Below are 23,215 nucleotides of genomic sequence, written 5' to 3'. Positions count from 1 at the left end.
AATGACATGCCTCAGTGCTGTTGGCAGGGTGCTTCAGGCCCACACTTACACCAGCATATCCTACTGTTGTATTGCTGGGATTTTGCTCAGAGATGGCTCATTAATAAATACGTACTCTCTCAAGCTGCATGTCATTATTGAGATACACTGATTAGTAAGTAAACTTGAAAATGTATCTCAAGACCTCCGGTATGCAGACGATTGTGATTGGTAAACTTGTGTTTACAACTGCAACCATTAATAAGTCAGCACTTAGTGATAGGTATTGTATATAAGCAATTTTAAATTGGTTCCAGTACCAGACTTGTCTGCACTAAATTGCTGATAAACACCTAGACAACAGTAATGGGTATCTGTTAGGGTTAGAATGTTACATATTCAAGAAGACTTTTTTTTTTCCAGCGGAAAGGTTCTAATTGATGACATTTTCTGCAGGTATCATTTTGGTGTTAAGCAGAATCCTTTCCTCTCTCTGACACATCACAGGCATCGAAGAGATGATGATTCATGGGGACAATTCAGAAAAAGTCAACAATAATATTCTTCACATCTTAACAACTACTCCTTTTACAAAAATCTCTGAGAGTAAAAGGCCAGTAATAATCTTTTTTTCACAACACCTGCCCAATAGCGCTTAAATAGTTACCTGGTCCAAAATGCTGCTCTGTTTTACACAAACACAATGGCTTGTTAGGCTTATTGAATCAAGAACAGGCTGACATGAAAAACCCCACCCCAAATAGTTTAAGCTTAGTGTGAGATGTCTAGACTAGTACTAATAAGATTGTCAGTGAGGACTATCTATTGATAAAATCCTAACAGTACGCAAATAGGACAAATGGAATAAATGCAAGAAAAAAGAAATCAGAGTATTCTATGTAAAGTCAGAGCAGCCATAGCTTTTAGTCACTCATCTTTCTATTGTCACCCTGAACATGTCACTACTGCCAGATAGCAAAGGCATATCCTCAAGCAATCACTGCAGTCCACCCAACTCATTAGCCTCCAGATATCCAGCACTGATCTCAGAAACTTACCATTCTGCTCCGAGTAATGAAAGTGGCGATAAATGGAGAGCTATGTGGGGAGTGGGAGAAAGTGAAAAAAGAAAGAGCTTCCATCTATCAATTAGATGACAGGGGCCAGAGTGTATGTGGTGAATTAAGAGAATTCGATGGCCTATTTTTCCTCTCACAATGGAAATCATCAACACTAAATACAGCAATAGCAGATGAAGGCAGGAAATCCAATAAAGTATAAAATAGATGGAAAATACAGCCACTGGCTGCCGCAAAAGTTTATAGCAGGTTTGTCATGAGAAAAATTCTCTTCTGCTTTAAAACGAAGTGTCACTATAAGAAGTTGCTTTCATCAAATTAATGATGTCGCTAAATTGAACTGCTATGTCAGATTATTTCTTTCTTTATTGCCCTCAATATTGTGAGCACACACCACCATCCGCAAAGGCCAACATTTTTTCCAGCAGTTCTGAGCAATGAAACACTTCTGACAGTTATTTTGACAATGTGGTGTGAAAGGAGGGTAAGAAGTGGGTGGGTGGGCTGTGTGACAATGTTGTTAGCAGTGCCAGAGCTCCTTTTTCCGTCCTTCCTTGAAGCTTGTTTTCGCTTTTAGTGGTTCGATGCCCCTCAATGAGATGATACCCGAGGCAGCTTCCATTTGTTTGTTTTTGTCTTTCCTCTTTTTCTTTTTTAAGATTATCAAACTGAAATTATCTGCTGCTTTCCCCTTTGTCTATCAAACACGAGTTACATGCATATTGAGAGTGCAAAATAAAATCCAGTACATTGATCTTTTTGGATCAGAGGTTAGTAAAAAAATCAAATAATTTGCAACCTCTGTATATCTTATTTAAATTGTTCACAATGCCTGCATATATTATTTATTTAATTGTAATTTTGTTCAGCGATGTGGTAGAACGCATTTTGAAGCCCCACATACAGATGATGTGTTTTGATAGGCTATGTAGCTTAGTTTAGCTGTGAAACAAAGTTTATTCCTCAAGGATATCCACTCGTGTCCGAGAGTTAGAGATCAATAGTGTATCCTCCGCCTCTACTAGGCTCACTGATTTTTAAAAAAAGAAAAAGATGTATATTTGTGAAGTGAAAGTAGCATTTATTGATCTTTATCCCTTTTTTTGTGTCCAAGTGCATAAAATCTGATGCAATCAATTTTAAGTAATTACTCAGATTGCAATTTTTGCAGCAAACAGCATGACAGGTCAGATGATATGTATGAAAGAAATGTACGATGAATAGTATTAAACCAAAAAACATGTATTAAAAACTATTAACCCGTGTCAGTAATAGTAACCACCTCTACATTATCTATCATCCATCCACCATGATTATCTTATCTATTAAGACAGCTTCAGAAATGAGAAAAGCCATAGTTTATGGCTGGTTTGGTACTCCTTTCCACTTTGTGAGCACAAACTCATACATATGTATAGGCTTAGGCAGGCAGGCAGGAGTGGGCTGAGAACAGCATGAGGCTGTGTTTTGCACTGTGTATATCTAATTGCCTGACCACCAACAGTTATAGCCAGATTCAAATCCAACACTAAATGTTTCCTGAGCTGTTCCCTGCTTCCCAATCCCAAAGCCAATCTCCCTGGAGCCCCACGGTGGCGGGGCAAAGGCCCATCTACCTGTGGCGCATAGAGGCCGCAGTGAACCTTTAGCAATCTGTCAATCAGGCAGTGACTGTCAGAATGAATTTCAGCCCATCAAGCCCCTGCTACTTCTCCTGCAGAAGTTGGCTTCAGAATCCTTGCCCAACTGCCAATGCTATGTCCCTGCAATTAGGCTGAGGAGAGGTAATGGTGTCGCCCTCCTCCAGGTGTCTGGATGGGCTGCATCTGGTCAAAGGAGGATAGGGATGTTGACAGAGTGCACATTTCTCAGAGGTGTACTTGTACAGGAGTGCCACAAAGCCTTCATGTGGTTACGTCAAAGTAGCAATTTAAAAAAAACAAATCTTTTTGCTCCAGGCATCAATTAGTGGAGTTAAAGAGCTTCGTGTGAGATTTACATTCACAGCTATGTTATGTTCAAAGGTCATCCTGTCTCCACCTTGTTTCAAAGCAGAGCATTAAGAAAAAGTTTTAAAATTACAATCTTTAACATGTCTCTTACTCTTTTATTTACATATGAGGCCTGATGGTTAGATGCCTTTCCCCGAACTTCACTAACAATAAAGTAAAAAACACTTTGTAACAAGTTATTAAAGAGTTAAGAATTAGCACCAAGTTATCTTTCTTTAATACTTTTTAGAGCATCACAGTGACAGCTCAGCAAAGTTTGGGGCTTTATCTTAAACAGAATGAGAGGGCACATACATCAGAACAAATTTGTATGTTAAGTGCTGTATGTGCTATATGCACTACTATTTTATAAATATCACATATTAAAAGGAAAAAAAGATCTCCAGTAAAAGTCATTGTGACTTTAAATGCTTTTTTTAGTGTTTAGTGTTTGCATTGTCCTTCGTAATTTAAACATACAGAAAACACAGATCCCTTTAAAGTGTGTGTGCGCTATCATAAATTTAGCCACTGGCAGCCCATTTAATATTTCCTCCATTTAGGTCATAGCAGATGTCATTGACTAAATGTAGACCACTGCTATTTATGGTTGTTACAAATGACTGTGCAAAGCATTAGTGACGCAAGACAGATGGATCCGATGCTTCTTGGGGGCAAAGGACTTGTGAATTCCAGTATCAGTTAAAATATAAGTAACGTCTAAAAACAAACAAACAAGCAAGTGCACAGATGGGTAAAGAGAATTTTTTCTTTCTCCTTTCCCTTTCCCTGGCAAATATGCTTTGATTAAGAGCCTCTCTAGTTGTCAGAAGCTGGAATGATGGAATGACGTGTTAAATGGATAGCTGTTTATTTTTATTCTTATTATTTTTTGAGCATCTGCAACTGACTTGCAATCATAGAATTATGGGATGAACTGCTGACCCTCTGGCTCATGCACCCCAAAGAGACACCCCCACCCTTTTTCAGAGCTGCGGCTCTGAAAAAGAACTGTTGTCTGCAGGCCAAGAGATAAGCCTTCGCTGTGTCTGTCTCTCTTTTCTTTTTCCCCCTGTCTGTCTGTGGCTCCACCTCTCTCCTCTTCGATTTCACACTGCCGCCTTCTCTACTTCATCTCTTGATTTTTAGTCTGTAAATATTTTCTCTCCACAGACAGACCCCTATACAGTCTGTTTTGGACGTCGGATGCTGTGCTGTTCTGTGTCCTCGTCTTCTTTGTTTTGTGCTGACAGATGCCTCCTCAATCAAAACCACCAACGGGTGACCTGTGTCTTCACCCTTACCTGACTCTGAAAGTCCTGACTTTGGGCAAACCACTCCATCAAGCTGCCCTCTTTGCAAAAACGAACAGCTGATTCTAGAAGTTATAATTTCAGCTATGACCTTAGCAGCCGCTCCTGAGGTCATCAGTGCAGCTCAACTCTGCTTCATCATTCCTCACCACCTCCTTACAATCCATATCAATGGCTCTAAAGCCAAACAAGGACGGCCTCTAAACATTAGGACAATTAGTCACGTAGTTTGCCTTTTGGGAATTCACAGATGCACACAGAATTGGTAATAAACCTCAAGCTGCAGAATGAACTTTACGATTTATGTGGTAGTACAAAAAAATGTATGACAGTCATCCCAGTCATGATTGACCCTTAGTCCTTGATCACATGGATTGTAAGGATTTTTTTTTACACTGGTCCACACATTGATAATCATACTGTTTTAATGACTAAACTATAAATCTACCATTTTTATTTTCAAGAAAGACAGCAGAATGGATTAAATATAGGATATAACATTTCTTCATTGTCATATGTCACCATAGCAGCAAGTGTGGTTTAGTAACTTAACACTTAACAAAATCCGTCCATACCTTCTTCCAGACAAAAGGTCATTCTTAGTATCTCTACCAACCATCTGATTTCCATCTGTATTTGTATGTCTCACTAGAAGCCTCAAAACTGTGACTCATAGTTGAACTGAGGGCAGCAGAGAGGGTCTACTTGTCAGGCTCTTCTTTTTTTTTTACATTCCTTACCACACACAATGCAAATATAGATTTTACTGTGTCAAAGTGAATGTATTGTATGTGTTATGTATGGCTTTACACCTGAGTAGGTGTTTATGAATATGAATTTGTCGTGCATAATGAATTCTCTAATGAAATGACCAAAGTTAACCATGGACTACCGTAGCAGGGTGGAGGTTTTGATTATATTGTGCGATGTATTTTCAGTCTAAGCTGAAAGAATAAATGAAAGTACTAATTACACGAGGTTAGTACAATCCTGCTAATCAGTCAGTCAGTCAAGCTTTAATGACAGGTTTTATTAATGTGATGAACATCACATCAATAAAATCTTAAAGTGGCATTTCTGTTTTTTTTTTTTTATCTTAAAATCAGTACACTTAGTCATCCAGAAGACCTTAAAATGCAGCTGTTGTTATTAAGGGTTCACTGTTTTTCTATTGGAGCATGCATAAGTGCATGGGTTACATCAGCCCATGCACTTAGCAACAATTCTTTTCAGTTTAATATATAATATCTGGGAAAAATATTTTTAAATTACCTGAGTACCCAAGAGCACAAGATGATCTTATTGAATTCATTTTGTCATGTAAAACATTTAGTAACATTTAGTTTGGGGACATTCTATGTACTACTAATCAGCATCTTCTCATAAACATTAGTATTTATTCCTTTCTTTTTAAGTTATTTAAATTAAGATACCTCATTGAGTGATTATATGCCTAATATTCTCCAAATCCTTATTTCCGAGATGTTAAAATGCATTAATGGTTTAAGTAATAATTTAGATAGCTGGATGGTCATGCAGTTGATAATTACAAATCTAGCTAACGAAGCTGAGATTTAGCATTTTAACCCCTAAATGGCTCTTTTTGTATATAATAGAGTCATTTTACAACAGAAAGGGCTTCCCAGAGATTTGAAAAAAAAATTGTGATCACTGGAGACACAAGTGGCCATAAACAGTTTCTTTATGTGACACTACAACACAGCTGTCACTTATTTCACACTGAAATGAAGCGCCGGATCATTTAAATCCTGCTCAGGGCAAGAGACAGAAGATATTTTCTATAAAAATGCATTAATGAGTATTACTGTATCAAAAAAGAGTCCATGAAATAAAAGAATAAAAATGCTTACAACAAATGGTTACTGTGCCCAACTTTCTCAGAAAGGGGTTTTGTTGTCCTTTAGTGTATACGGTTTTATTTATAGTCAAACATTTGACATAATGCAGACATTGGGTCTGTGGATAATTACAAATGTGAGTTTGCTTGATGCCATGTAAAAAGGCTGAGGTTCAGTATTTGTACGATTTTATAAAATTGTGTTCTGGATATAAACCAAGGAAAAATTATATTTCTTTTAATCTTCCTGTTACTTTAACCTCTTTCTAGGAATTAATATATATGGGTTTTTTTTCACATGAAAAATGTATGAAAATATATCATTGGCATAGCACAATTATGAAAATAGAGCAGACACGTAACTGTTATTTTTAATCTATTTTTGCATAATCATAATGAGTATTTTTTCCAGTGTTTATCTCTCTAATCAGAACCTTGTAACTTATGCTCCTCACAGCCCACACAAACCTGCAGTCCCCTCGCCAGACAATATCCTTAAAAATAACAGCAGACTAAAGACTCATTATATTTTTACCCTCTTACACCTTGCTGCATTGCATAAAAGTCCGTATTCTTCGTCATCTTATCACCACAAACCAACCAACTACACAGGTGACTGCGCAAATGACAAAAAAAATTAATCACCCAAACAGTTTGTTGACAAGTTATGTCCCCTTCTGCTCTTAGCTGTGTGTCTGAATAATTAGCCTGTCCTCTCTGCTGTGCGTGTTTCATTTTTGCCTGCCCTGCATTAGATAGTGTGTTGTCATGCTATTGACAATGACAGTGGTGGCAGCCATCCATGCCGTGCTTCTGTCAGTGTGAGCTGCCAGTGCAAAGCAATGAGAGAAACGGAGTCAGAGGAAGGCTCCAAAAACACAGAGCTGCTTTTGAAGGCATTGAATTTAAAGAGATTTGAAGGTGCTGTTCTTTAGAATGACTGTAGTATGTGTTAACATTACCAACATTATGAGAAAGCAGAGATGTAATAACCTGCCATTACATCTTGCTTTTCAGAGAACAAAGTGTTTCTTCTATCACAGAAGAGCTGAATTTATTCTGGAAGTCTAACTCATTCTCATGGCCAACTTATTCACCTGCAGCCTCAGCACCTGCTCCACCAACACTTACTGGCACAAGCCTCAATCTATGTTGGATAGATGGCTTCCCTTTGGATACCATCCGCAACAAAACCTAATACCAGCTACCCAGTATGCAAGCCAACAACTAGCCACCTCGCCAAAACCGTTAAAGATGTAGTACACAAAGAAGTACAAAGAGAAAAAAAAAAACCGCATTCATGTAGGAATGTAGAGGCATACACACAGACTCTCTTAAGTACTTGTTAATTCATTCGGCTCTCAGCATGCAAAAAGGCTCCCTGAGTGGACAGGTGCTACGCCTTGATGAAGATCTGTGTGTCATTCTGTTTTGCTTGGCTTGTTTTCTATATGAATGCTTAGATTTTGTGATTCATAGATTTAGTAAAGATGTCTATGAGGCAACTTTGCAGGATTCACTGTTTTTGTGATGATTAATATGGTTGCCTCTGTAGTACTTGGAGCACTGTGTAGCTGGAAGGTAATGATATCATCCCAAAAACTGCACATCGCTTAAGGTCAGTAGACATCTGCATTCTTTCTCATTGTGAAATACAAAACTTGACTTGCATACTAAATGAAAACAAAAAATTGAGATTTATTTGATAAGAAGGTTCTGCATAGGTCCACAATGGAGATTAGCATAGCATCAGACATTGTAGGCCACCTGCTTAAATATTCAGACAGATCAACTCTTTACAACGTGAAGTAATTAATGACATTTAAATGTTAAATGGATCCTGGGCTAGTTGGCATTAATTAGGGGATTCAAAATAATCCCAGTAAGAGAATTTAATGTTATGGTATTTGTAGAGTTCCGATGCACACATTGCAAGGTGTGTTACCTTTGTATTTCCTATTATTCCCAGAGCCTGTGATCTTGCAATCACAGAACTGAATGTAAATTCAGCTAATCCTATTTGCCACAACGCACAGTTGTGTCAGTTTTATGCTGCATTTCCAAAACGGTAGAAACAATATAAAAAAAATTAAAACGAGTCTTAAATTAAATTTCAACCTTACCAGACAAACTTAACTGGCCACTAAAATCCTGATCTAAAGAAAAACCTACTCGCAGACTGTGAAAAGCCCCTAACAAGCTCTTCTACTTCAAATTTAAACAAAGCATTTCCAAAGTGAGACAAACATCGACTAAAACCAACCATTTTAGGTAGGAACTTCATGAAAGAGCGAAACAGGATGGCACTAGGCATAAAGTTATCCCTCAAGAACATTTGCATTTCTAGTTAGCCGTTGGGGGAAATAAAGTAGCTGAGGTGTTTAAACATTAAAAAGGATAAGGGTGTTTCTCTGAGAACATTTTTCAAGATGTAATTTAATTTCCCTGTTGAGCAGACACTGAATTAAGAATTTAAACTAGTTTTTTAATAGTATTTGTAATCTGACTTTATATAGTACACCACATCTGCTGTGATTTGTACCAGTAAAAGAAACAGATCTTTGTGTATGTTCAAAAGAACATAAGGCCTGTATTGCACAGTAACGTAGCCTTTTTAAATTGTATACTTTAGTGAGGAATTGTTTCTATTCTAAATACTCAGTTGCTAGAAATGGGTCTGATAGTTTTGTTGAGGAAAAGCACATGGTGTCTTCAGTGACTTTTTACTCCCATAGTGTTCTCATGTTGCCTTGGCAAAATGCTTTTCAAGAGCCAAATTGAGCCTTCGATAGGAGACATGCCTCTTTTATACATTCTATTATCATAGTACTGAAGCAGTAATTTTTCTGCCGTCATTTATTCCCAGAAAATTCTCTACAGGTTCTGTACCTATATTCATCACATATCCAAAGTTATTTTGTGTAATAGTAATGAAATTAAAAATATGCAATCTAAAAAACAAAAAGATAGTGGAAAAAAATACACTTGAGTTCATATTGTCAGAAACTTATGTTTCAATGGTAATAAAACGGCCAGATTCAAAATTAATGTATAACTCAATAACTTTCTTACAGAATAATTGACCATTTGTGTTTTGTGATACTAAAAACTGTACAAGTTATCACATAAAGGTGTTTATGGGATAATGGATAATAAAACCTGGCTTTACCTTACCAGAGAACTTTCATCCTTCTTAAACTCACAAAGTGTAAATTCATCAACTATATAAAAGAGCGAAAGAAGTAAAGACAACACTGACTTGTCCCTGAATGTGATAAATGTTCCTTTATATAATTATTTTTTGTGCAAGACCTTATTTGTTTAATTGTGACAAATTACTCCCAAATTGTAGAATCCTTTTTATTATGATTCATTCTGAGTGATACAGTTAAGTGGGCTGTTGCTCGAGCACTTTACAATTAAAAACTTTGCTCAGTAAACTTTCCACTGTACAAAATGCTACTTTTGGACTAATTAGTAAGTCAAGTAGGGATCTTCTTCTTGACTTACCTTGTTGCCACAGCAGCCATGTAACCCTAGCATCCTCCTCTATCATACCAACCCTCTGCACGTACCTCTCTCTCTAAATCCATGACTTTTCTGTGGTCATGGGGTTCTGTGGTTCCTTCTCCCTGGCGTCTCTCCCTCTTCTGTACATGACCAAACCACCTCAGTCTTGTCTCCAGAACTTGGTTTCCAAATTGGTCAACCTGAGCTGTCCCTCTGATATTTGTACACATGATAAAATCAGGTTAGATAGCTTTACAAACTAATAGCTGATACTGATTAAAAATAAAACACCCAATTGCATTGTCACAGCTGCATTCTGCCTCTATATTGTAAACAACACATTTTTAATTATACTAAGACAGTGTGCAACATTACACATGCCAAGCCAGAATTAGAAGTGAGTCATACTGTTGTAACTTGTCACACAGTTTCTGGCAGGATTTCTAACATGCATAACAAAATACCAGATGCACAATAATTTTCCTATGGTGGAAATATCAGAAATGCTAAATATCAATAGCACTAAAACACCTGTTGTGTGTTATCTGAGAGAACCTGTTTGGTGTTATGTGTCAGGACGGATGTGTAAAGACTTGAGCCCTTAAAAGGCTTTAGAAATGGTCCAGTTGCTTAGTAGTGTGCCATCTAACTTGAGCTATTTCTGCTAGTGAAAACTGAACAATCTCATTCGAAACTGGGTTGATTTACGATGCATCACAGACTATGGCTAAAAATAAAAGGAATGACAAAAAAAAGCCTCCTGATGATCCCTCAGTATAACACAGTTCCAAAGATTGTAGCTGGATTAAGCTGCACCGCTGGTGAGTGGGTTGGTCCATGCTACCCTGAGCGTTTTTACAGGCAATGGAAATAGAGAAAAATATAGCGCCTCTTCAAAATCTGATCATAATAGTAATCGGTTTATTTTGCATTATGTGTATCTCAACAGTTATAAAATCACATATCCACACCTTAGTAAAACGCAATCTGATGGCCTAATGGAGAGAAAGCTGTCCCTCTGCATACAGTATGCTTTGACACAATGAAATGATGTAGCTATTCTTGGAGGCTGCTTGTGCACTTCGATGGATGCCATTTTTCACACCATTAACTACAGTCTACTGGTTTTATTCACAGCACAGAGATAGGCCAAAACAATCCTAAACACGCCCACGAACGAGCACAATTGCAACAATTGATCTAAGCTGTTCCACCCAGTCTATCGCAATTCTGTGCAGCAGGAGAAACCATTATCTCCATCCGCCCTTCATCTCTCCCTTTCTCTCTCTTTTTTCCCCTCAGTATTTCTTTGCTTTGCCTGTAACACCCTTTTTTCATCCTGTTCGGCTCTATCCTTGCCTTGGGACAAGCAAAGGGGTTTGTTGCTGAATCACAAAGTACAAACATGCATGGTAAAAATTTTCACTGTAACTAGCCCACAGTAGGTGTGTTAGCTGATAAAACTCATTGAACACAACAAGCACAATTTTTGGAGTGTTTATCTCAGCAGAGGTCTAACCTAAAGCCCTCATTAAAGTCTGTGCTGAGTGCAGGGTTCGTGGAGGGAGGCAGAGCTCAAAGGGCCAACTAATCCAGTGGGTCTCATAGGCACGGTGGGCTAGTCAATATGCTGGGCCTGCATCCGAAAGAATGCTGGAGCTCCACAGCAGAGCTAGGTAAAAGAGTCTCTGGGGAATGCTTTGCGTGGTGCAGTTTTTATTCTTTCCACAGCTCTCAAGGTTAGATGCCGTTTAAGTCTTAACACATTGTTTACCACTAGTCCTTTCTTTCTTTGATCCCGTTGCAGTTCTCAAAACCGCTTACTTTTAAATATTGTGATCGTGGAATTAAAATAAAAACAAAAGGTAATGTCCTTTTATTAAAGCAGTGATCTTTTTGTCACTTGCTAACAACTGTGGACATATCCGAATTCATTTAAAATCAGCCAATTGTTACGTGCGTGTGTTGCTGGTTTGTTTCTTAATGTGTGTATGCAAATTCACCTGTGCAGGGGCTCGGCTGTGATTGGTGGACCTAAGGAACGGCCTGATGTAACTGGTTCCTGCTGTGGACGTAACTATAAAGGGACGACTGAAGAGCTGCGGTGTGGGGGTTGTGGAAAACTTCCCGTGCACTTGCCTCAGGTCCAGACGGAGCAGCCGCAGCCATAGCTACTTAGTTAAAGTCAGGCATGTGTGTGAAGTGCGGAGCAAGTAGGGGTGAGCTGCCGATTATTTTGGGAAACCTTCTTTTCTCCTGTGTTCTTAGACCAGGGAGGTCAGACTGTGTCATTTCTTTGTTTTTATTTCCTTGAACAGGTCAAAGGGGAACCGAAGCCTAGGTTGGGTTTTGTTTGTTGTGTTGGCCTTAGCTCAGCCTGAAATCATACACTTCCACTACTGTGTACTGAGTGCCATTGCTGTGAATAAATTATTGTTAAAAGTCCAATGCTATGGCTGTGTCTGTTTGGGTGTGGGAAGTCGCGGGACACCCCGCTCTTGTTGCGGTCATTTCGAGCCGGGTCGTAACACAATCAACAGATGATCTGGTTTTTCACTGAATCCCAAAGAGCAATTTCTTCAGTCCTGAGAGTAATTGAACCCTTGCTTCCTTCCAGGAATGGACAAACTCATGGGAATTCAGCTCAAGGCAGCAACACAGATGTGGAGATGGCAGGGTGTTCTGAATTCAGCCCGAAAAAAAGGTACCTGCTTTTTCTTGTTTTCCTGAGCAAGGCGAACTCTGCTGGAGGCACGTCACCAAGTTTAATTTAGGAATTTAATTTGCACACACAAAAGAGGTCAGTCAAGGAAGAACAAATTGACAGACACAGCAGGCGGGTACTTGTCATTTCTTCCAAATGGCTTTTAATAAGATGAAACACTTTGGCCCAGGTATGTCAGGTTGAAGGGCACTTTTCTCTATGTGTGTTTTTAAGCTTTTACTGTTGGCAACTGAGTATCGTTGACCTGCAAGGAGCAGCTGGTCGGCATGTTCGCATGTCAGAGACTTGGCCCAACCCTGCCTCAATCTAAAGTAAATGGATTCTGTGGTGGAGAACAGGCTGGGCCATCCTCAGTGGAGATCACTGGGCTGTGGTTAACTGGGCAGTAAAATCCACAATGCAGTAAGCCAAGTCAAAATGGTTGTTTTGTGGAAAATGATACATAAGAAAAACAGCTTTGTGACTTATTACATTGTAATTTCTTAGTGTAGGCGTCTGTTTGGACAAACAAAACGAATCCCATCCACATGCCAAGTTGATTAGTTATCATGAGTATTAATAGAAATTAGTTTTTTTTGGTTTTTGCTCTGTAGTAAGTCCAGCGTGATGGCATGGATGTCTTAGAAAAACATTTTAGTTATTATCTTGAATTTTCCCAAGATTTCATTTATCATTACGGCTAGATTTTTATATTTGTTGTAAAGATATTTCATTAGACACGTGTCAATTGGGGTCAGATCTAAAATTTGGAAATAAATGGAACTCATCTATTTTATCACATCACTCTGCAGTGGCCCATTTTCCACACAGGGATTTCCTAATACCATTGCTATGCCCTTAAATTTTGCAAATATTCTCTAGTAATAGGCTCAACAATGTTATGGTGTGAGAGTGTGTTTACCACTGTCCTCTATATTGTTCTACTCACTGAGTTAAAGTGCTAGTGATTGCAAGAGCCACTCTTATGGTTGAATGTTGAAGTGTTCTTGCTAAGCAGTTTTCTGCTCCCTGCTCTGCTCAGCAGCAGCAGCAGCAGCAGGGGAGGGAACAGAGTGAAGAGAGGATATGGCTTCTTCTTCTAAAAAAAAAAAAGAGAAAAAAAGGCCCTTTGATTTTGGTTTGAGTCTCCCTTGGGCTGCCTCTGGGTTTGGAACAGATTTCATTCAGCGCTGAGCATGGTAGCTTCAGCAGAGGGGCACTGTGCCCCCACCCCCACTTCGACATGTGTCATAACTGGTTTCAGACTTGATCAGGAGACACAACTGGCTTGTTGGCTTGGCAGATGGCTCTGAGGCTGAGGCCAGGTGCTTGGTTACCTCACTATCCACACCAGGCTTTAATAACATGGCATTTACGTATGCCTCGCACATGAAAACAATATAGTAGCCTTCCCGATCAGATAATTTACATGGCAGTTTTCTTTGACAGACTCCATTTTAGCACAGATGTCTTGATTTGACAGCCAGGCCAGAGGGATCATGCAGATGGTATTGGGTGATGAATAGAAATTAAATAGACCACCCATTTGTGCCGCATGCATCTGCCATTTAGAGGCGAACTTAGCTTGTTGAGCACAAGTTCTCTTGTTAAAAAACCAGCACAAATTAAAAGTAAAAGATGCTGGTGCTAATAACAAGGAAAAACGGTGCTGACTGCTTTTTGTTGTTGTTTTTGTTTGTTTTTGGTCACTTGGAGCCTTTAATGACACACTGAAATCTCTATTATATCATTCTGAAACGGCTTAGTGACCAGTTCCATTAATGGAACTGTTACTCAATACATCATCACTGGGGGAAAAAAAAGCTGACATTTGGAGTACACAGATTTCACCTGACGCTTGCCTTTTGTTGCTGCCTCTATCCTCCTCCTTCAGGGTAGTTAGTCGCTCTTAAGCATTACATGAACATATGCATAAAGCTACCAAAAGCTACCATCACTCTTATTGCCTGTTCTTATTGTCCTTATCTTCAACGTTATGCTGCTCTGCTGTTTGTTAATTGCCCCTTGGGGATAAATAAAGTCTTCTGATTCTGGTTCTGAAAAGGCTGACTGATCGAGGCCAGTTCTCTGGATGTCTACTTCTGATAATTGCCTTTTTTTCTAGCTTATATTCTCTCCTCTCTTCCTGATTAGCTTATTGTGTTTAAATATCTTGAGAGGAGCACAGGCATGAAGTATTGTCTGCTTTTGCTATCATATACAGTGGGGCAAAAAAGTATTTAGTCAGCCACCGATTGTGCAAGTTCCCCCACTTAAAATGATGACAGAGGTCAGTAATTTGCACCAGAGGTACACTTCAACTGTGAGAGACAGAATGTGAAAAAAAAATCCATGAATTCACATGGTAGGATTTGTAAAGAATTTATTCGTAAATCAGGGTGGAAAATAAGTATTTGGTCACCTCAAACAAGGAAAATCCCTGGCTCTCACAGACCTGTAACGTCTTCTGTAAGAAGCTTTTCTGTCCCCCACTCGTTACCTGTATGAATGGCACCTGTTTGACCTCATCATCTGTATAAAAGACACCTGTCCACAGCCTCAACCAGTCAGACTCCAAACTCCGCCATGGCCAAGACCAAAGAGCTTTCGAAGGACACCAGGAAAAGAATTGTAGACCTGCACCAGAATGGGAAGAGTGAATCTACAATAGGCAAGCAGCTTGGTGTGAAAAAATCAACTGTGGGAGCAATCATCAGAAAATGGAAGACATACAAGACCACTGATAATCTCCCTCGATCTGGGGCTCCACGCAAGATCTCATCCCGTGGGGTCAAAATGATCATGAGAACGGTGAGCAAAGATCCCAGAACCACACGGGGGGACCTGGTGAATGACCTGCAGAGAGCTGGGACCAAAGTAACAAAGGTCACCATCAGTAACACACTACAACGGCAGGGAATCAAATCCCGCAGTGCCAGACGTGTTCCGCTGCTGAAGCCAGTGCACGTCCAGGCCCGTCTGAAGTTTGCCAGAGAGCACATGGATGATACAGCAGAGGATTGGGAGAATGTCATGTGGTCAGATGAAACCAAAGTAGAACTTTTTGGTATAAACTCAACTCGTCGTGTTTGGAGGAAGAAGAATACTGAGTTGCATCCCAAGAACACCATACCTACTGTGAAGCATGGGGGTGGAAACATCATGCTATGGGGCTGTTTTTCTGCCAAGGGGACAGGACGACTGATCCGTGTTAAGGACAGAATGAATGGGGCCAAGTATCGTGAGATTTTGAGCCAAAACCTCCTACCATCAGTGAGAACTTTGAAGATGAAACGAGGCTGGGTCTTCCAACATGACAATGATCCAAAACACACCGCCCGGGCAACAAAGGAGTGGCTCCGTAAGAAGCATTTGAAAGTCCTGGAGTGGCCTAGCCAGTCTCCAGACCTCAACCCCATAGAAAATCTGTGGCGGGAGTTGAAAGTCCGTGTTGCTCGGCGACAGCCCCAAAACATCACTGCTCTTGAGAAGATCTGCATGGAGGAATGGGCCAAAATACCAGCTACTGTGTGTGCAAACCTGGTAAAGACCTATAGTAAACGTTTGACCTCTGTTATTGCCAACAAAGGTTATGTTACAAAGTATTGAGTTGTATTTTTGTTATTGACCAAATACTTATTTTCCACCCTGATTTACGAATAAATTCTTTACAAATCCTACCATGTGAATTCATGGATTTTTTTTTTCACATTCTGTCTCTCACAGTTGAAGTGTACCTCTGGTGCAAATTACTGACCTCTGTCATCATTTTAAGTGGGGGAACTTGCACAATCGGTGGCTGACTAAATACTTTTTTGCCCCACTGTAGTATAAAACCCATGTTCACATAATAACAGCCCATCATTTGTATTTGCTTCAATATAATTTGCCAAAACCTTTTACGTTAGTTGATGCCACTGGTGCTTTTTTATTAGTCCTTTATTTATCCAAAAGTCTAATTTCCAAGAGTGACTCATGGCAGATGTCATGGCAACAAAAGTCAAAATACATGTACCAACATAAGTGCATTTAAAACAAATACACTTTTGCTGTGCCTCATTTTTATTTCTGTAGCACTTCATTAAATTCTTTTAATTTTAATCTCCAATTTCCCAATTTTTCCAAAAACCATCACAGGTGCACTCTAACATTTGCATTTCTATATTTGCCTTTTTTTCTTTTTAAATTTTTATTTGAGCAAAAGTAAGAACTCAGTAACTTTCAGAGGTTACTTTGCATTCTGTTTGCTGCCATTTTCGCAAAAAGTCCAAGGTTGACATGATATCCAAATGAATTATTTCCTCTAGTCTCGCCACTCCTGCCAGTATTATTACTACAAATGGAGTAGTTTATCAGTATATTACCTTCCAATGTCCTTCCTTTAGGTCCTTTTCATTTTACCTGTCATGGAGCCTTAATGGGATTCACAAGTAAGTCAGGCTGCAGTTGACAGTAATAGGCTTTTGAAGGGAGCAATCTTGAAAAACTACCTGTGCTCCGTGTTACATTTTTCTTCAACATGTGAGGAAGATTTGCTGCCTGAGACATTGCTGCAGCATGGAAAGGAAAACCTTGATATTTTACACTCTTCCAATTTCAAGATTCCTACCATAATCACATTTTATGTACACTAGGATTATTCAGAATTTATACTGGATAAGTTCACGGTTATATTGGAAGGTGCTTATGGGTAGTTTTAGTAGTATTATCATAATCGGTTATATTTATGTGAGTATATAACCATATGGCATGGTTTGCTAAAATGTTTAAACCAAGATCTGAGGAACTATATGTATTGTTCTGTGTACAGCTGGTGCTTTTTCACTGGCTGCCATGCTATTTTATGAATTAAAGGTGATTGTAGTGTTAATGTTTGAGCCAAATGACTAGCATGGAGAAGAATTCTGTATATTCTGTGAAGATTTTGCAGAAGCAGCCATTATATGAAAATTTGCTTGAGATTGCTTTTTAATTTAGCAATCATTGAGTCTTTCCTGAAAGTTTCCTGAAATAGCTCCATCTTTGTGAAATTTGTTTCCAGAAATATTTTGTTTTCATAACAAATAAAAAAAAAATCTGAATGGCATGCACTCACTATACTGTACATTTGCATAATACAGATTTACATTAAACTTGGTGAGTTCATTTAGGCTGTATGGGTGCTCAAACTGTAGCAACAATTGTGAACCTATATTTGCTGTCATTTAAGATGTTGAGCACATCCTCTGTTGAAAGAATGCTTATTGATGGGGACGGTGAGGTCTGAAAGTCAAAACCAGTAAGACCCAAAAGTGACCCTATGTTAAGTCTTTTTCTCTCTTTATGAGAAACGGTAGTCACTCGTGGGAAGGTGAAGAAAAAGCACTGAGTCATTTTTAAACTGTGCCTTATTTTCCTCGTGTATAACAGCACATTGACTGGGTTTAGTGTTTAAACAGCAATTTAAAGGATGTTTATTCGTGCCAATTATCTAGTGTTATATTGAGTTGAGAACCTAGATAGTGATGACGTCTCTTGATGGAAGGCTACAATTCTGCAGTGATACATATTTTAAAAAAACAAAAAACAAAACCTATATTGTTCTCAAAGAGAATTTTAGAATTAGAATTTTTCTTGGATTTTCCTCAGTGCTTTTTAAATCTTATTTTATATAGAGTATTGAAAGTGTTCTCCTTTTTACTTTAATCAACTAAAAACGCAGAGGATACATTATTTAACTGTAGGTAGATAATGCTCTAAAATCCAGACAGTATAATTAGAAAACCTCCCAAAAGTAAGTGTTTTAATTCATGTGACATTTAACGTCATTGACTAAATGATCTAAATGAACACTGCAGGCAATATGGAGGAAAAGAAAATTAAATGTAGGTAGATTTTTTTTTTTTTTTTGGCAACATGACTAATAATGTGTTAAAATTAGATGTTTTAATCGCTTCTTGGTTTCAGCTTTTGACCAGCTGGCACAGTGACATGGTACATATGTGATCTTGAGCTTTGAAAGCGGTACCGTGAAGTAAGTTTAGTAACACACTCGTAGGTTCCCAATATCTGGGCAGCTTTTTCCTTTAGAATGTCAGCTTTAACTCCTCAGAGCTCTATCTTCAGCTCCCCAAAGACCTTGTGGGTGATAATCAGTCATTACCGCTCCTCCACTGAGTTATTTATTTCACTACATTCACACTGCAATTCATCATTTATTTATATGACAGTTGTTGTCTATTATAGTGTTCCTTTCATGTGGCCAAGAATGAGAGATTTTATGGAACATTAGGCTTCCATGCATCTGATAGCACGACACTGATTCTATTTCTCCATTTCCCTTTGATATAGACTCCCACCCCAAAGGTCAGTTAATTGTAGGATATTTATACCAGTATCACAGTTGCTACTTCAGTTAATATGATTCCTTAACCATTTTAATATGTGGGAATGTGCTCCAATAAAAAATGACATTTGAGCCACTTTGCAGAGCCTTCTCTAATGGGGTCTGGGATAAGAATGGTAATATGCACTGGAGCTGGCAGAGGCACAGCCTGTGTTTTTGTTTATAAATAGCTCCAGCCAGCATTATTCCACTTGCAGTTGTCCCATAACCATCAATCACTTCTGCTCATGGGCCGACTTCTCTTGTTCACCAGAGAGAAGGTGCACTGCAAGCGGTGCCCTTGCACCTCCAACTGTGCAAGTACATAAAGTAGAGCGTAGTGAGTAGGACAGAGCTGGGAGTCAGGGAGAATGTGGGGGGAAAGGTTCCTGTGGGGTGATGAACTAAGTTATGATAGCCACCCACACCCCTCCTCCTTCGGGTGATTATATTCACCAACATCCACCATTTTTGCCTTTTTAACACATTTAGACACACGTGTCGATCCCAGAAGCAGGTGGGAGGCTAATCATGTCATGAGCTTGGAGGATATGGAATGGGTCGGACAAAACTGTTTACTCAGGTTTCATTTGTCTCTGTCTATATCTGCCTTCATCTCTTTCTGCAGAAGAGCTTTGCAAGAAGAGCTCACATCTTTGAGGACACTGCAGGATCCTACAGAGATTTCCCACATAAACAGATGTACTACTGATTATCAAACATCACACAGATTTTTGTTTAAGTCTACGTGGTTGTACGTGCATATAACAACACTCACAGTGTCTCTTTGAAGATCCTTGTTCAGACCTTGTGGTGTATACACACACGCACACACACCAAAATGCACATATTACAGTGTTACCATGGCAGTTTGAAAAATACAGTAAGAATCCAGCTGATTCTTAACAAAATGGTTATGTAACTATTGCAGCGCTAAGTCATGTATCTTATCTAAGCCTGTGTCTGTATTTCCTTTCAGCCTGGCTTTGCTGCTTTTCAGCAGCTTTTCACATCTACTGTACCTCCCACAAGACGCCAGTGAACACATGAAGGACATTTGTAATTGCCCATAAGCAACTGTGTTCTTGTGGGCTTATTGTAAGAGCAGAAAAGCCTTGGTGCGGTTGTAATAAACAACATTCTTTTGTTACAAACACACAGAAAAGTTAGATCTCATCACTGTCAAATCTTAATCAATATCTCTATGCTAGAAAAAGAATTTTACACTTAATTTAATGCAGCTTACAACAGAAGCACGCCCACCTGGCACCCATTGTTATCTCCCTGCCTGCGTGTCTTCCTTACTATAGTCCTCTCTAAATGAAAAAGCCTGATATTTGTAAACTTATTTTGATGCTCACCTCCCGGAGTTCCTTGGCCACATCCTTGAGCTCTTTGAGAATTCCTTCCAGCTGATCAATCACCATCTTCATGTGGCTGCGGATGCGTTCTCTCGGGCTGGGGGTCTCAGAGGTGTCCCGGGCCGGAGCTCTGCTGAGGGACATCCTTTACAGGGTGACGTGGAGCCAGTGGCCAACAGGCTGAGGGCGTGGGGGAGCCGAGTCGGGGTCCATGTCTTTGGCTACAAGGAGCCTCAGTGCTACTGATCCGAACAGGGGCCCCGGCCACGCAGGGAGACCTCAACATCTTAAAAGCACCTCGGCAGCCAAAACACCTTGCCTCGCCAGCACTCTCGGCACAGGGTCACACTCTGGCATCCATGCCTTCTTGAAGACACTTCCAAAAATGAAGAGAAAAGGAGCATGGGAAAAGTCAAATGCTGTAAATCCATCGAAAAAGAAGAGGGAAAATTCATGGGCTAAAGCTGGTATGAAACTCTTACATAATCACGTTGAGCCAACTCATCTCATGTGTCAGTGTATATATTTGAAATTGTTCTCAAGGAGATGCTATTTAAAATGCCTGTCTATACAGGGAAAAGACTTTTTCTTTCTTCCATTTGTCCTGTACACTCTTTTTTACATGTAAAACACAGTGGCATAATGGCAGGCTAACATACAAAAGTGAAAACAGGAAAAGGGTTCACGATAACCTTTTTGAAATAGAAAAAGAAAACTCCCAGCAGTGGCTCGATTCTCAAAATGATCGTGTTCTATTTTATTGGTAGCGGGCCAAGATTTGCCTTCTAAAAATAGTCCATTAGTGAGGGCTACTGTTTAAAAGACAGAAAGGACAGCTCCTGTTTAAAAAAGAGATTATTCCTCTGTCAAGTGTGGTGTAACCTCCTCTGAGAAAAAAAAAAAGACTCTCAGTAGAAACTCACATCAAAATAAACTCTGCTTCTCATCCATTTTCTTTGCAGTTGATGACCTAATCATGTTGTCCTTCATTTCTTGTCCATGACAGGGAGAAATGTAAAAGTGGGTCTTTTCACACAGTGTCAAATTCTCCCCCAAAATGCAGGGCTCATTCCAGGTGGCGTGGGATCAAAATGAAGTGATTTCTAAGCCAGTGCAGTGTGACTTGCGATGCAAATTTGTGGAGGCATAACAAAAAACTCATTGTGCCAATGAGACACAGTAACAAGCTGACTTGAAGGCAAATGAGCACCTTCCTCTGGAATTTCGGTGATAGCTTGTCTTATGTAAAAATGTTTTTGAAGTCCTTTCTCAAAAGACTGACCCACAGCAGTCCACAGGGGTGTGCCCAAAAACCAAAGGAGCAGAAAGAGAAAAGGATTCTCTCGTCTCCTTCAGTTGTTGCTAAGGGAACCCGGTCTGCCTGCTTGTGCTGTGATTGGATAATTATTTTACTTCTTATCCGTGTAATGTATGTTTTCTCTGTGGACTCTTTTCAGAGAGGCAGAGAGCTCCGTGCCATCCAGCAGGACACGATAAATCCCATGAAAGCTTCCCAAAGGAGCCCCAGAGAACAAGCAGGGGGGAGAGCTTCTCGCCAAATCCAGGGCGATGCCACTGCCACAGGGTATGCTGGCCAATCACACATGGCACCTGGTCATACAGGAAGGAAAGCAATCACTTATTCGTTCATGTCTCGTCTTCCTTTCTTTTTTAAAGCTTGCTCTAAATCATAGCAGCATGAAAAACAGCATCAGTCGGGTGAATAAGACTCAGATATGGTCAGGGATTAACTGCGCTGATTATTTCTTGCTTCTGTTAAAATGCATCTCGTACTTCAGCAGCACTTGCCTCACCTCCACACGCTCACACACGCTCACACACATCCGCTGGGACGCACACCTACTCACCTTTTCTGTGCATCACTTTGCTGTTGCTATGCCCAGAGCTTACTGTCCAGGCACAGCCGAATCACTGAAGCTACACACAACCTGCTGGTTCTTTAGAAGTCCCTGTGTCGCACACACCAACATCTTCTCTCCTTCTTGCCGTTCTCACTCCCTCTTTTTCCTCTCTGTCTTACACACGCAGACACACTCCCTCTCTCCCTTACACACACACAGAGAGTTCTCCCCCCTCCTCCCGTACTTACTGTCTTGACAGAGGGAGAAGCTTCTATTAGCAGGGTTATTTCACTCTGAGGCTGTGGCTCATCAGAGGAGGAGTAGAAGTGGAGGATGAAGCTGTGGAGGAGGAGGAGGCAGGAGGCATGAGATGGGAACGATGAATGGCCCTGATAGCACTCTGAGAAGGGAGAGCGGACGCCGAAGATGACTAAGAGCCAGAGTGGCAAGAAGAGCCCCTGCTTCGGATTGTGATGCTGCTGCGGCCGCTACCATCACTCAGATAGCTATGCTGCCGTAACACACCACCCGTCATCCCCTTCAGCATTCGCCTGCATCGGGAGGCAGCAGACAGATCAACTGAGCTGCTACTGTGAAAAAGGAGCTGTGTGATTCTTATGACAGCCTCTCCCTCTTTGTCTATCGGCCTGGTTTGTCTCTCTCTGCCTCTCTCTCACACTTCCCTCTCTTTCTGTCACTCTTTCTCCATCCCTGTCCCTCTGCCCCTACGCCCTCACTGTGTCCTCGCTCACTGCCGGATGAAGGGAAGCTGATGCCAGAGTTTATCGTTGGGCTCAGGCTCCTGCCAGCACCACTCGGCTCTTCTGCTCGGCTCTGTGGAGGAGGGGCTTGGTGCTTTAAAGGCACAGTGTATCACACAGTCCCTCCTCTGCCTCCCTCCTGTCCTGTCTTCTCCTCTCTACTGGTGTCGACACTCCCTCACTATCTCCTCTCACACTGCCTATCTAGCCTTTGTCACAGTTCTGTCGAGGGTGTTATCTCTCTTAAATCAAGATGAAGTCTTCCTCTGCTGCCAGACAAGCAGTCTCCAGGGACAGGGTGTCCAAAGAACCCTGGCTGTTGCATCATTAATATACAAAGCAGGTTGGTGTTTGATGACCTCATCTCGCTGAGAGACAAAAATAGGAAGGGAGGACCAAGCTGACTTTTTTTCCTCCCTCCTTTGTCCTCTTT

The 23,215-nt window shown here is 40.2% G+C and overlaps 1 protein-coding gene across 2 annotated transcripts in view; it reads right to left on the bottom strand.

Annotated features, from left to right (window-relative positions):
• The window catches only part of insyn1 (inhibitory synaptic factor 1), a 46,022-nt gene extending 23,033 nt beyond the window's left edge, over positions 1-22,989 (bottom strand). Inside the window, exons 1-2 of one of the 2 annotated variants that reach the window (XM_085154927.1) lie at positions 22,028-22,989; positions 20,160-21,770 (exon numbers count right to left, since the gene is read on the bottom strand). In XM_085154927.1, the coding sequence (XP_085011053.1) occupies positions 20,160-20,303 (144 nt within the window). In that variant the 5' untranslated portion in view covers positions 20,304-21,770; positions 22,028-22,989. The remainder of the gene's footprint in view (positions 1-20,159; positions 21,771-22,027) is intronic. The other variant, XM_085154933.1, reaches the window with a different exon arrangement.
• Positions 22,990-23,215: the final 226 nt, after the last annotated feature.

Source organism: Neolamprologus multifasciatus, chromosome 1 (assembly GCF_963576455.1).
Source record: "Neolamprologus multifasciatus chromosome 1, fNeoMul1.2, whole genome shotgun sequence".
Classification (NCBI taxonomy): Eukaryota; Metazoa; Chordata; class Actinopteri; order Cichliformes; family Cichlidae; genus Neolamprologus; species Neolamprologus multifasciatus.
This window is presented reverse-complemented; position numbering and strand designations above follow the sequence as displayed.